The sequence below is a fragment of the Barbus barbus genome (assembly GCF_936440315.1).
Source record: "Barbus barbus genome assembly, chromosome: 41".
Classification (NCBI taxonomy): Eukaryota; Metazoa; Chordata; class Actinopteri; order Cypriniformes; family Cyprinidae; genus Barbus; species Barbus barbus.
In genome coordinates, this window is record NC_136719.1 from 7,500,335 (window position 1) to 7,513,735 (window position 13,401).

Below are 13,401 nucleotides of genomic sequence, written 5' to 3' on the forward strand. Positions count from 1 at the left end.
TCACGATATTCTAATTTTTTTAGATGCACCTGTGTATTTTTTTTAAAGAAATTATATACAATAATTATTATATTTAATAATATAATATCATCTATAGTATTATTATTTATTTATATTTTAACATCAGCCAAAAACAATGATACACTATGTTTCGGCTACCAGTTTACTCTGGACCATTCAGAAGATAAACTGAGCATTAATGATGTGAGTGTTGCAAGAACACACCATCTTTATCCCGGGACAGGATCTTAGCAGGGTAGTACCGACAGTCTGACCAGCTGGCAAGAACTTTCTGGTTGACATGAAAGCCCTGAGAAAAGAAACATATCTATATATAATCTTGCAACATTATGAGTCAGAGTACAACTTTGCCCATGCAGACTGTGAGTGACTCAGCACAGTTTGACAGGAAGTGCTTACTGGAGCGCTCTGCCTTACAGGGAGACCTTGTTTCCTCAGCTGGATTCGTTCCACGGGTCTGAGGTATGGACTGCTCCAGTCAAACCATTCATCATAACGGTGACTCCACTGCCTGTAGTGAATCAAAACCTTCTCGTCTTCATAGTCGATCTTCTCAATGCTAGCTGCATACCTGTCAACACAAAAGTTATTTCAGTTTAGTTACAGATTACATCTGGGTCTCTAAAGGTTGAAAAATGTTTGAGGGGAGAATAAATAAATAAATAAATAAAAACTAAATTTGTGGAATAGGACTTAAAATGCTAAATTTAGAACTTTTTCAGAAATATTGGAATGCAACAGAACTAGCAGCATCAGCACCAGTGAAGCATCTGAATTTCAATCAGAACGAGTGAATGAACGGATGGAAGAACGGAAGCAGAGGAAAGACACTGACCAGTTCTTCAGACTGTCCCTCGCCTCCAGCTGCGCTCCCACCTCGAACGCGATCCCACGCCTGTGAGGAGGGCTCTTTGTCATGCTGGTCACACACTCACACACCAACCTATCAAACCAGAGAAACACATCATGGGGTCAGAGGTAAAGGATGCTACGGATACCAAGGACGGCACAACCTAACCAAGGTGCTCATAAATAAACAGTATACTACATAGAGACCTTTTCCAGCACTTTTCCCCAACAATTTGATTAGACTTTTCAAAGCTGATTATTTCAAAGCTTATCTTTTTCCCAATACAAATTTTCATTAGTGCCAGATTTCAGCTGTGCATTGGTTATCTACTCTTTCTAAATGTCCTAAAAAAAATTATTTCAATGAACTTTTAGCAGACGCTTTTATCTAGGGGTGCTCCGATCAGGATTTTTGAGGCCGATCACGATACCGATCTTATTAAAGCAAACTTTTCATCATGTAGAATTATTTATAGTGATACTCCAATCAGTATTTTTAGACATTTATTCAGTGCCTGAATTTCATTTCTGAAAGTGGGGGGAATTCCTCTCTTAAGTGACTCTTGTGAGGGAGGATTTTTTAATTTGAGGGCATTTTTTAGACATTTTCAAAAATATACATTTATCTCACCAAGCTAAATGTTTGATCATCCAGTGCATTTTTGTTTTTACAATCATGCAATTGTTGCAGAAAAGCTTACACACAGCACAAGCCTGATTTCACACAGGAGTCCACTAATGATCCATCTGTTTACCACAAACACATTTATCCATTATTGTGATTTCAAATCCAAACCTTGTTACTGAAAATGCTTTTGCATTGTGATTATTTTTTCTTTTACAGTAATACAATCTTTATAGACGTGTTTAAATGCAATAAATATAAGAAACACATTATTCAATGCTTTTTACTTTTGCATTTAGGCTACTTCTAGATTTATATATTAAGTTGTTCAAGCAAGTGGCAAAACATTTAAACTACTTTTCTGATGTCATCACTAACATTCTAAATTAACTTATGACTGGCAGAAACAGTCAGCTCGACTGAATTTACTTTTGCATTTAAATCTTTATTACAAGCAATCCTGCGGTTTATAAAGAACTTTGCTTTCCATACCTCCATGAGTGCCATCTATTATTGCCTTGTTTATCTAAAAGTGCTCTTTTCCTTTAAACCTAGCCAAAAAGCCATATGTGATGACTCTGAAACAGAGTAGACTTTAATGATATGCATTTAGTGTAATTACTACATTTTCATGTCAATCCATATTCATATTTCCCGCAAACAATGCGCTGTCACTTTAATTCAGTGCGTGCAGTACAGCAAAGATCGACTCGGTGCGGAGACGATCGCTGCTGAATGCACTGCCGGACCGCAACTACGTGCAGTGTTAACGCTCTGATCCGTTAACATGATGAGCGCGGAAAAATACACACCATACTGTACGCACTGCAAATGGAGTAATGAACCTGGCATTAGGGATGTAACCGTATGAAAATTTCTTATCACGATTATAGTGACCAAAATGATCACGGTTATCAGTATTATCACGGTATTGTTAAAATGTGCTGGAGATATTCAAAAAGTACCGACACATAAATCACTCCACCAAGTTTTATACTTAAAAATCAACAAACAACAAATAAAATGACTTTTTGTTTGCATAATTACTAAAACAATAACATTACAAATGATGACCAATTAAATGACAACTTGACAAGTTTAATAGCATGTTCAAATAAATAATGTAATGTTCAAATAAAGCTTTGAAAAAACGTTTCATAAAAATGTAAACCTCACATTTCAGCCTTTAAATAAAGAAAAGGATTAAGTCAAAATGATAATTAATAAAATGATTATATGTATTTTATCTGCCCCAAAAATAATTATAGATAACTTATCTGAATTGTTTAAATGTGTAGAATCCACATAAGCTTGTTTTTCATCAACCGGTCAACATTTACAGCAGGGCATGCAAATTCGGTCCGTTTTTGGCCAGACAGAAACTGCACACAGGCTGAATGTAAATATAAGTCTCTGTAAATCCACTCTCTGGCACTAGGTGGCGCTTATGGACAAGCTGAATACAGCTGTTTCCAGTAACCTCCGTGAATAAAGCAGTATTGCGACTAAGAACACCTCCTTTAGGTATTACATGGAGCGAAGATGAAAACAAAATGCCATCGAATCGTTTCTGAAGACATTCAGATCCTTCAGAGGTACATTGATATAATTAATGCATTCATAAATTCATTTGCATAATTCCCTCAGCAGTCTTTTAAAACCTCACAGTTTCTCTGCTCTATTTTCCCTCGAAACGAAACCACTCTGCTGCTGTGCGCATGTGAGACTATTACTTAAAACTGCGCTTTATGCTGGACAGTATTTATTTATTGTGAGTTGTTCAAATCGTGGTAATCGAATACGTTTTAATGATAATTAAAATATGAAACGGTAATACTAACCGTGGGGAATTTTATCATGATTTATCGTCAAACCGGTAATCGTTACATGCATTATGTAGGCTGTGCACGCTGCGAGCGCTGAATGGTTAAACACTGGCAAGAATTAACAAGAAAAGCAATTTATAAACTTTAGTAACGATGCGACACTGCCTCTATTGTGCAAGTGACGATTCCTGTGTCAACTATGCAGCGTGTAGCGCGTTTATAGATAAAGTGCACGCGGTGATTCACACAGGCTGTTTATGAAATAATGTCTCACAGAAAGTTTCAAATTACTTTATATGTTATTTAATGAATAAATATGAATTGTACCTCACCTTCAGCAATATAATTATTTCACCCGTGCCAGACAGAAACTGAAGGCTAGTTCACACTACAGGATTTCAAGCCCAATTTGCAAGTTAACGAGGTAGCCGACAGGTCAGGCAGTAATCGGGGTAAAATCAGCAGGTGATCGGCGCTCTGCAATCTTTATGTGTGAACTACACAACGATGCATCAAAGAGGCTCGCTGACGCCAAACAAATATCTAGCATGCCAAATATCTGGACCGGTCTGCCGAGCTACAGCCAATGAAGGCATGGGTTGAGGTCACCGGAAGAAAACAACAGCAGCAACGTCGCTTAAAGAAAAGTTAGGCTTTTATTTTTGCACATAAGCGTCTTTCACAGGCTTTTGGCTGCTATATTTTTTATTAACCACCAATAGTTACTGTTGCCATGACCGACAAACACTCACACACTACACATCATGTTCACACAGGAAACTGACCACACACCGACAGAGATGACCGAGCAGGTTACTGCTGATGTGAAACAAGGTCTCAGGACTCGCAGCTTTTTTTGTAAAGAAATTCAAACAATAAATACCTTTTTGTGGCTCTTCAATGTATTCCTCAGTTCAAACACGTGAACCGATCGTCTTTTCATATGTACTTAATGCACGAAATGAACATGAATAAACATCAGAAAGTGTTTAATTTCACCATTTTAATGAGTGTGAAGATGACATGAAGCGACGCGAGGTTAGCTGCACTGAAAACAGATGAGCGCAAGTGTATATAAAGCTCCCATTCGGGGCGAAGTTCACGGGATTTTGTCCACAGAATGATAAGAGCACACGTTTTAACATTTTATTATTTAACACTCAGTATTTAACTTAAGCGCTGCAAGAAATGCATACAGCGCGGGACATGACAGATTTTCTGGTACACAAAATAAGTACTTTAAAGGAATACCTTAACTTATTGTTACCGTGGCAGCCAACAAAGGCACAGCTTAACCCTCAGCACATAATATCTGATTGGTCAGATCGCCTGTCAATCAAGCTCTTTGCGAACGTTTTTTTTTCATGACAAAACGTGGTTTAGGGACCGAATGGAGTCGTTGGGTGACAGAGTTGTTGTCAGCTCCTGTAATGTGTAACCCCTGGCTGCGGATTATTTACATAAGAGTCAAGTAGTGTGAACACCACAACGACTAAAAGACAGACAATCAAGTCATGTAGTCTGAACAGCACAGCGATCGGCCGACGTGTAAAGTCCTGTAGTGTGAACTTGGCTTGAGACTGTGCTGCTGCATGTCGTGCCAAACCTCTCACGGCACGCGTGTCATCAGCTAGAGATCGGTTTATGAGATCGGCCTTTTAGAGACCACCGATCAAACATCCCAAAGCGATTATCGGCCGATAATTATTGGTACCCGATCAATCGGAGCACCCCTACTTTTATCCAAAGTGACTTACAAATGAGGACAATAGACGCAATCAAAGCCAACAAAAGAGCAATATGCAATTTTATTTACCACATCTCTCAGGCTGGTTTGTTTACAGCATGCACAAATATTTTGCTTCAACGTGATTTATGTCATGCTCAAAAAACAAAACACAACAACTCACTGGAAGTGATTATCAGCCGATTCTTAACAGCGATCGATCTGAAGCAACCCTGAATATGTTTTTTTTTTTTTAGTTTGTTGATCAAAACCACACAATACAAAACATGGTTTTAAAACAATAATTCATAAATCATACAACCCCTGAAAGGCAGAAGGATTCTTAAACAGTAATTATGCACAGACCTCCTAATGATGGGTCTAAACGATTACTGACTGTCCATTGAGCTCACTCATGAAGAACTGATCATTAAATCATCACAAAACTACACATTACAACAAGTCATAAACAAACCTGTCATACACACAATAACCACAGAAAACTGACCACAGAAGCGGATAGGAGATGTAAAAATAAGGAGAGGGACAAACAGAAGATATTCAAGTGCACCGACTCAAATTCACCACATTCATTAACCTCCTCATTCAAACTAACAGCATACTCTTGTAATATGGCCTCATATTTTGACATTACCTGTTACATTTGTCATTGTATAACTGTATTATTATTAGTGCTGTCAAACGACTGATCGCATCCAAAATAAAGGTTTTTGTTAACATAATAAGCGTGTACTGTGTTTATTATGTATATATAAATACACATACAGTATACATTAAATACACAGATCCAGGATGATTACCCAGGAAAGACTGACATGATTCGCACTAAAATCCGCCGTTCTTCATCATTAATGATCTTCATCATGATCACATGAGATCGCGCGGTGTCGTCACTCTCACTCACACACACACACAAACACGTTTCATAACAGACTCTCGCGCGCTTAAACCAACGCGCAGCGCGCGCAAGCGCCGGTCTCCGGACACGTTCCTACAGGGAGCATACATTTTAAATACGTCATAATCGCGGGAAACCGGCACATTTGGTTAAATCAATGCATTCACAAACCAACGGTCGCTCGAGCGCTGCCTGACGCAAATGGCGCGCAATACGTTTCCTCCTCGTTGTTTACATATCAGCGGCTCATCTTTACATGTAACGTTGTGTCATAAGTCGCGATCAGTACAGTGACTGAACATAAACGTCTTTTGGGTACAAGGAGGGAAATATCAACGCAAATATCAAAGAATTCAGGCGTTTGACTTTTCCTCCACTTCGCATGAGAAGAAAACGTGGGTGCAACGTTGTCTGCGAACTTGACGCTCGCCGCTGTGTTTAGCTTAAAACAGCAGGCGAACAAACCCGCTACGCGATACGAACTGCATTACACAACGAGTCAGGCCCTCAAAATAAAGTTTAAGTAATTCGCCTGACATCTTAAATTGCTGTTTTGACATTACATTGTTCAGTTGCCGACAACGATGCGCAACAACAGCAAACCATTTGATTGGGTCAGAGCCCTGACTGACACGACCTCCAGCGTTCTGATTGGCTCCCGCATCTGTCATTCAAACTCTGACGCTCCGCGGCCTCCGCTCGGCCTACTCCTCGCTGCATGGGACTACCGTCATTACGAGGCGAACACAAGTCCCCCTGATATTTTAAAAGCCTAAACGCGCATTTATTGCGATCTGCTTAATGAGCCTGACCGGAGCTGCCGACACATTCCAGTAATGCACTATTTGACAAAATCACTTCCATGGGTCCCATTAGCATCAAACAAGGTAACACATGCATGGAGGCAAGTTTCGTTTTAACAGCATCATCTCAATAAATTTCACAATTACAGCAAATAAAACGTCCAAGACAGCTACTTAGTATTTTGCGATATGTAATCACAGCGCTGTTTACCTTTATTGCTGATAAATGTACTCCGACACCGAAGAAAGCAAGTCCAAATGCGTGAAGAGTGCTTTAGTCGCATGCTTTGAGCGCATCCACGCAGTTTGTTTTCTCCGGCGCGTGCAGCAAGGCCGGTGTCCGCGAGGTGGAGTCTGTCTGCGCATGCGCGCTTGCTCCACGTTTTCTCCACATTTGATGGAGATTTTCCTGCGGTGACGCCTGCAGTTAGTACAGAAGCTGTATTCTTGTAAGTTATGTGAAGTTCAGAGCAGTTTTGTAGCTTGTTCTCTAAAGATAGCTGTCGCTCAGTCGCTGTTATTAGTCAAAGACCGTTGTCTTCCCTGACACGAGTTACATAATGCGTTCAATAATAAAAATAATTAATTTGTACTCTAATCACGAGACATCTCATATGGAAAGTTCATAGAAAAGCCATTTTTGCATTTATTTGGTTTCATGTTTTTTGAAAAACGTCGATACAGTTATACTGTATGCGTGGGGTAAGTTGTCACAATGTCATTAGTCCCATAGGCGTTTCAGTAAAATATATAGTGGGAAATTATTATTTTAAGACTGTTGAAAACAACATACTAAACCAATGATGGAGACCTTGTAACATCTAGTTTCATGTCCATCATTTAAAAATAATTGAACATGAATCAATAAATATAACTTATATTATAGCATTTCATCAACTCACCATAGTTTGCAAAACCCTAATCTAATAAAAGCTGTTTTTATTATTTTTGGAGTCAGTCATCACGTGGAGACATTTTGAGATCATTAACCAGCTAAAATATCCCCTCACTGGCCACTGTCATTCACAAACTATCGGCAGACTGTGAATAGAGCATTTCTATAATGAAATCACTAGTTAAAACTGTTGCTGTGGTGTGTTGTATTTGCACCACTAGGTGATAGTATAAGGTACCTGCCATGTCAACACAATAAATATGCAGTCAGAGTCAACCTTCAGTTCAGAAATGTAAAATATGTCCAGTATGTGTTCTCAAGTGAATGTCTATATGATTTTGTCCCTTCCTTTTCATGTTTTTTTAATAGCCCGGGACACAAAATAGAGAACCATTGGCTCAGTGGCTTGATTGCACAATCAAACTGACATCGAAGCAGTATATAACACATCACATATGATTAGATGACTACCCAAATTGAGCAAAGACGACAAGGGCGATGGACTGACAGGTAAGAGCTGACAAAGACACCAGACACTGAATGAACAGCATTGCTCTTTGACTGGCTTGAGAAATCCTGTGTAATGAAATTTGAGCCCGATTGCATAAAAATAAAATAAAAATTGGACCTGGAAAGGAAAGTATTCTGTTTGGTGCAGAACAAATAATGCTCAATACACAGAAAATCTCAGTCTATTTTTCAAAACGTGGTTATACATGTGGTCACCGGTCATTCATAAAGTATTGTTGTTTGAGCTTGAAACAATTCTCTCTCTTTTTGCAATACAGAGACCAAACTAATGAATATCCTTCTATTCTCATAATACTACAAACTAAGCACCATATGAGCCAATCATTCCATTGATTTTGGGCTGAAATGAAGAAATATGATCTGAGAAAAATAGTACTTTGTAGCATAGAATTATTTTTTTGTTGTTGTTTTTAACAACTGTTTGAGTTTTATTTTGTGGAACAGTAGTACAAAACAAAAAGCAACTGTACAAATTTAAAACCCACCCCTTGGTAGACATGAAAAAAATAAAATAAATAAATAATAAACAATAGATAAATAAAAAAATATTTTTTACAAAGATTTTAGAAAAGACGACACAACATTAAAAGCTGAATGCCATGAATTAATAGTTTTCACGTTAGATCCGTGTATACGAGAAGCAGAGAGTTCCATCGAGATAATGTCCAACAAACACACAGTCCAGGTTCATCTGTCCATTGTGTGAGGAGGACTCCAACGGTTGACTAGCAATTATTTTGCTGCTGTGAGAGCAGATAACAGTAAAGATCTTTGTTGGACGGACAAGGTGAAGTCCCAAAAGTCATTCATGAAAAAATGGCGCAGAGTCAAACATATCACACAGAGTGTTTACTTTATTATGAGTCCATTGCGGACAATGAAATGGAGTACTGCCTGACAAAAGGTTATTATTGTGGAAAATAGGCGAATGCCTATGCCATTTTGTAACTAGTTGTGAACGTCTTTCAACATCCCTCCATGTGGAGAGGAGATGGGTTACAATGGGATCAAACCGAGATTTACACTGCCTAAGCAAAACTCCCGAAAAAAACAAGATGCATCAATTTATACGGATAAACAATAGATTCCTCAATTGCTCTCCAAGACACAGAAGCGTCAGGATCAAACCAAACTGATAAAGGGCGGAGGGAAAAGGGTTGAGCATACAGTCTAATATGTATATAATATAGATCTAAAATTAGGGAAAGGAAGACGTCAAAATGAGCCCAGATTGGGATTTCACTGCTGAAATATTAGCAAACTTTTCACTGTTGCGTAATCTTAGGGCTAAAAGGTGGCTTGGTCTACTCCCTTGAAAATAATAATTCTGCCTGGATCTTTGGATCAGGAATTCTGCCCTGGATCTCAGTAATGATTTGAGTTCGGACCTGACCGCCATGATTTTACTGAGTGTATTGTCTGAGAAACAACGCTGATTATCTCTAGTCAGATTCTGGAGCTGTGATTCCAGTTCAACTATCTTTTTGTGTCGGTTTTTCTGAAGGAAAGAGGCATATGAAATTGATTTATTACTTATAAACCCTTTAACTGCATTCCAAAGTGTTCGACGATCATCCACTGAACCTCGTTTAATTTCAATAAACTCAGCAAATTTATTTCTGAAACTCCAAAAATTTTCATCCTGTAATAATTTAGGGTTAAATCGCCATCTAGTGGCACGAGATGACCGAGGGATCAAACATAATCTGCACAAATTTCCATCATGATCCGACAGAGATAAGGAACAGATATCAGCATCACGAACAGCTGAAGATAAAGAAGTAGAAATGGAAATATAGTCAATTCACAAATAGGATTTATGAGTAGCAGAAAAGAAAGTGAAAGACTTAGCAGAAGGGTTTAATTAACGCCAACTATCCACCAACGAGGATGAGGTTACACATTGCCGAAGTTTGTCAGAACACAAAGCTTGAGAGCGTGATTCCTTTGGTCCAGATCTATCTAGGATATGCAACTTTACAGAATTCATATCTGCACCCGATACAATTTCAAAATCTGAAAACTTCAAGAGATAGGTTGACAAAACAGAGAAAAAAGTAGGGTCAGGAGTACAAGAGGCATAAACTGAGAGAAATACAATATTCCTATTCTCCACTATTGTTTTTATGTGTGTTATTCTACCATTATTTATCTAAAATAGTCATATTTAAAGTCCTCCCGACCAATATTAGGACACCATCCCCCGGTTTCACAGACAAGGCTTAAGCCTAGTCCCAGACTAAAATATAAATCTGAGCTGTTTCAAATGAAATAAACTTGCGCTGATTGATCTTAAACTATATCAGTGCCTTTGTTTTGTCTCAAGATGCACACCAGTAATGTTTTTTCTAAGACATGTTTATACAAATGACTTAAATGTCCTAATTGAACTATGGCCTAATCCTGGTTTAGGCTAAGCCCTGTCTATGAAACCGGGCCCATGGGTTTTAGTATCCGAAGATGAGTGAGATACCACTTCATAAAACTTATTATTACACCTGTGTATATCCTCCTCTTTCAAATGGGATTCTTGAACTAACACTATATCAATCTTTCTTCACAAAAAATCCAGAAAACCTGTACGTTTGTGAGGGCCATTTAGCCCATTAATATTACAACTCAGAATATTAAGGTCAGTCATAGATATCAAACATAATTACTGCATAATAAGACAAAATACAAGTTTGAAAATAAAACAAGTTGAGTCTACCATTAAACCACCCCCACCCTCCCCGTTACCATTCAAATAAACAAACACATTCCCATGAACTATGGCAGATCAAACCAAGAACAAACCTTGATCTGCCAGCACCCCTTAATACGGTCCGTGGCGTCAACCAAACCCTGCACATTACTGAAGCACCAACATTTAGCCCCATAGTCACATATTGACTAGGTAGTATGTCTATTTAAAATAAATAAAGAAAAGATGGAAAAGTACGGTTGCCGAGAAGTGCAAAACAAATCACGATTCTGAAAACAAAATAAATTACAAATGCAAATCTAAAAAACAAAATAATTCAATAATTCTTTCAATAAAAATGAGGGAAATTATCAAAAAGTTAATTCAAATATCGGGTAGGGTTAGGGTAGGTGTAGGGAGGGCTTTATTGTACTGTTAAAATAGCAGGATTTTGTGCTATGTATATTACTTGTTGCAAATAGTGGCAATTATCTGCACCTCAGTATTGTAGTAAAACAAAACTGTATGCAATAACTTGTGTAAATTATCATTTTAATTCAAATTATTAAATGGATGCCACCTTATTGGTACAATAAAGCCCTCCCTACACCTACCCTAACCATACCCAATACTTTACTTTCAACTTTTTGATAATTTCCTTCATTTTTATTGAAAATAAATGCCTTTCCGATGCGATACGAGACTTGAAAAAGGGAGAAAAAAAAAAAAAAGTTCGGCAAAGGCGGGATTGAACTCTCAAAAAACTATGACAGACGATCTACCATCTGCGCCACTGGAGCGGATGTTTCAGTTGACTCTGCTGTTCTTCTCGTTCTTCCTGTACACCTTGTCCAGATGCCTCGTCCAGTAATCTATTCCCAAACCAATGGCGCTGTCTCAAACTATACCTACCTCTTCCGGTTTGTCTGATTTGTTGTGTTTTCTGACTTATTATAATGTTTTCGTAATTGTTGTTGTGTTTTCTGAATTGTTAATTTGTTTTTTAGATTTGCATTTGCGTTTGTAATTTATTTTGTTTTCTGAATTGTTATTTGTTTTGCACTTCTTGGCCACCGTAGAAAAGAGATAAAGAATACAACTAAAACAAAATATCATAATCAGTAAGCGATACTGTATGCACAATGAACTATGAATTAAAAAGTGAACATTAAAGTGAACAGTGAAAGACACAGACAAGGCTTAAGGCTAGTCCCAGACTAAAATGCACGTATAAGCGGTCTCAACTGAAAATATCTTTCTCTGACATATCTTAAAATATATCAGTGCCATTGTTCTGTCTCAAGATGCATACCTGTAAAGTTTTCTTCTAAGACATTTTTATAAAAGCTGCTTAAATATCTTAATTTACCTAAGGCCTAGTCCTGGCTTAAGCTAAACCCCATCTGTGAAACCGGGCCACAGTCACCTAACCATTTAGAGCATCTCTTCTCCGATTAGACAGCAGATGTCCAGCTGAAGCTCACTGAGAGTTGGTGGATGAAAGGGATCGGAGAAAAACTCTTGCTTCTTCTGGGGAATATAGCATTTTAGGTTCAATTTGATTGAGAATCACCTTCAGCGTTGCAGGATAAAGGAGAAAATTCTGGATGCCAGCTTCTCTCATCTCCTTCCTAATTGGTGCAAATGCACTTCTTTTTGCGGTGACTGGAGAAAAATCTGGAAAGAAAGACAACGTTGCTCCGTCGGAAGTTTTCACCGGGGCATGAAGTCTGGCGGCCCGCAGAATGAGCTCCCTGTCCGTGTACCGCAGCAGTTTAAAGATGAAAATTCGTGGTTTAGCGCGATCTGAGGAAAGCCTTGTGTTCACGCGATGCACTCGCTCCACTTCAATCTCTTTGCCCGCCAGAGACGGGAGCCACGTCGGTAGCGATCTCCTCAAAAAGCCCATAGGGTCGTCCTTTTCGGAACCTTCAGGCAATCCAACCAGACGCAGATTGCTGCACCTATTGCGATCCTGTAAGTCCACAACCTGTTGCTCGAGCACGGCTACTCGCCTATCGTGATCTGCGACAACTTTCTTTTGTTCTCTCATCTCCCCTGTAAGAAGATCCAGTTTAGAGCATAGGGACTGAACAACTGACATGTGAGAAGCGAACTCGTTCCGCATCGCCGTCAACTCATTCTTAGAGTGTCCTCAAAGTGTGTAACAGTGTTCGCCATCTTGTCCATCAGATCACTTGAGTTCAGTGACTTGGATTTCTTCCTAATCGGAGAAGCCGACGGAGACAACTCCTGCTGTTTGCGACTCCATGCCATCAGGTAAAGCACCACCAATGAATAAAACATAAAACAAAACAAAAAAATCTGCAAAAAGAGGCCAAACGTATGGAGCTCTACTCAAGTGCTACTAGGTTCATGAGCACATCACATGACCCATCTGTGGCATAGAATTCTCTAGTTCTGTGCTTATTGCGTTTCAGCACCTGGCAAACTCTTTCTCTGTCCATACAGGGTGGAAAGACCGAGACAAATTAAGGAAGTGAAACTCACAACCACTTCTGT

General features: G+C 38.7%; 1 protein-coding gene across 3 annotated transcripts in view; it reads right to left on the reverse strand.

Annotated features, from left to right (window-relative positions):
- The window catches only part of LOC306860711 (PHD finger protein 20-like), a 28,567-nt gene extending 21,443 nt beyond the window's left edge, over positions 1–7,124 (reverse strand). For 2 of the 3 annotated variants that reach the window (XM_079402547.1, XM_079402546.1), the window contains exons 1-4: positions 6,981–7,124; positions 857–964; positions 421–592; positions 226–310 (exon numbers count right to left, since the gene is read on the reverse strand). In XM_079402547.1, coding sequence (XP_079258673.1) covers positions 226–310; positions 421–592; positions 857–939 — 340 coding nt within the window. In that variant the 5' untranslated portion in view covers positions 940–964; positions 6,981–7,124. The remainder of the gene's footprint in view (positions 1–225; positions 311–420; positions 593–856; positions 965–6,980) is intronic. The other variant, XM_079402548.1, reaches the window with a different exon arrangement.
- Between the last annotated feature and the right edge of the window lie 6,277 nt (positions 7,125–13,401).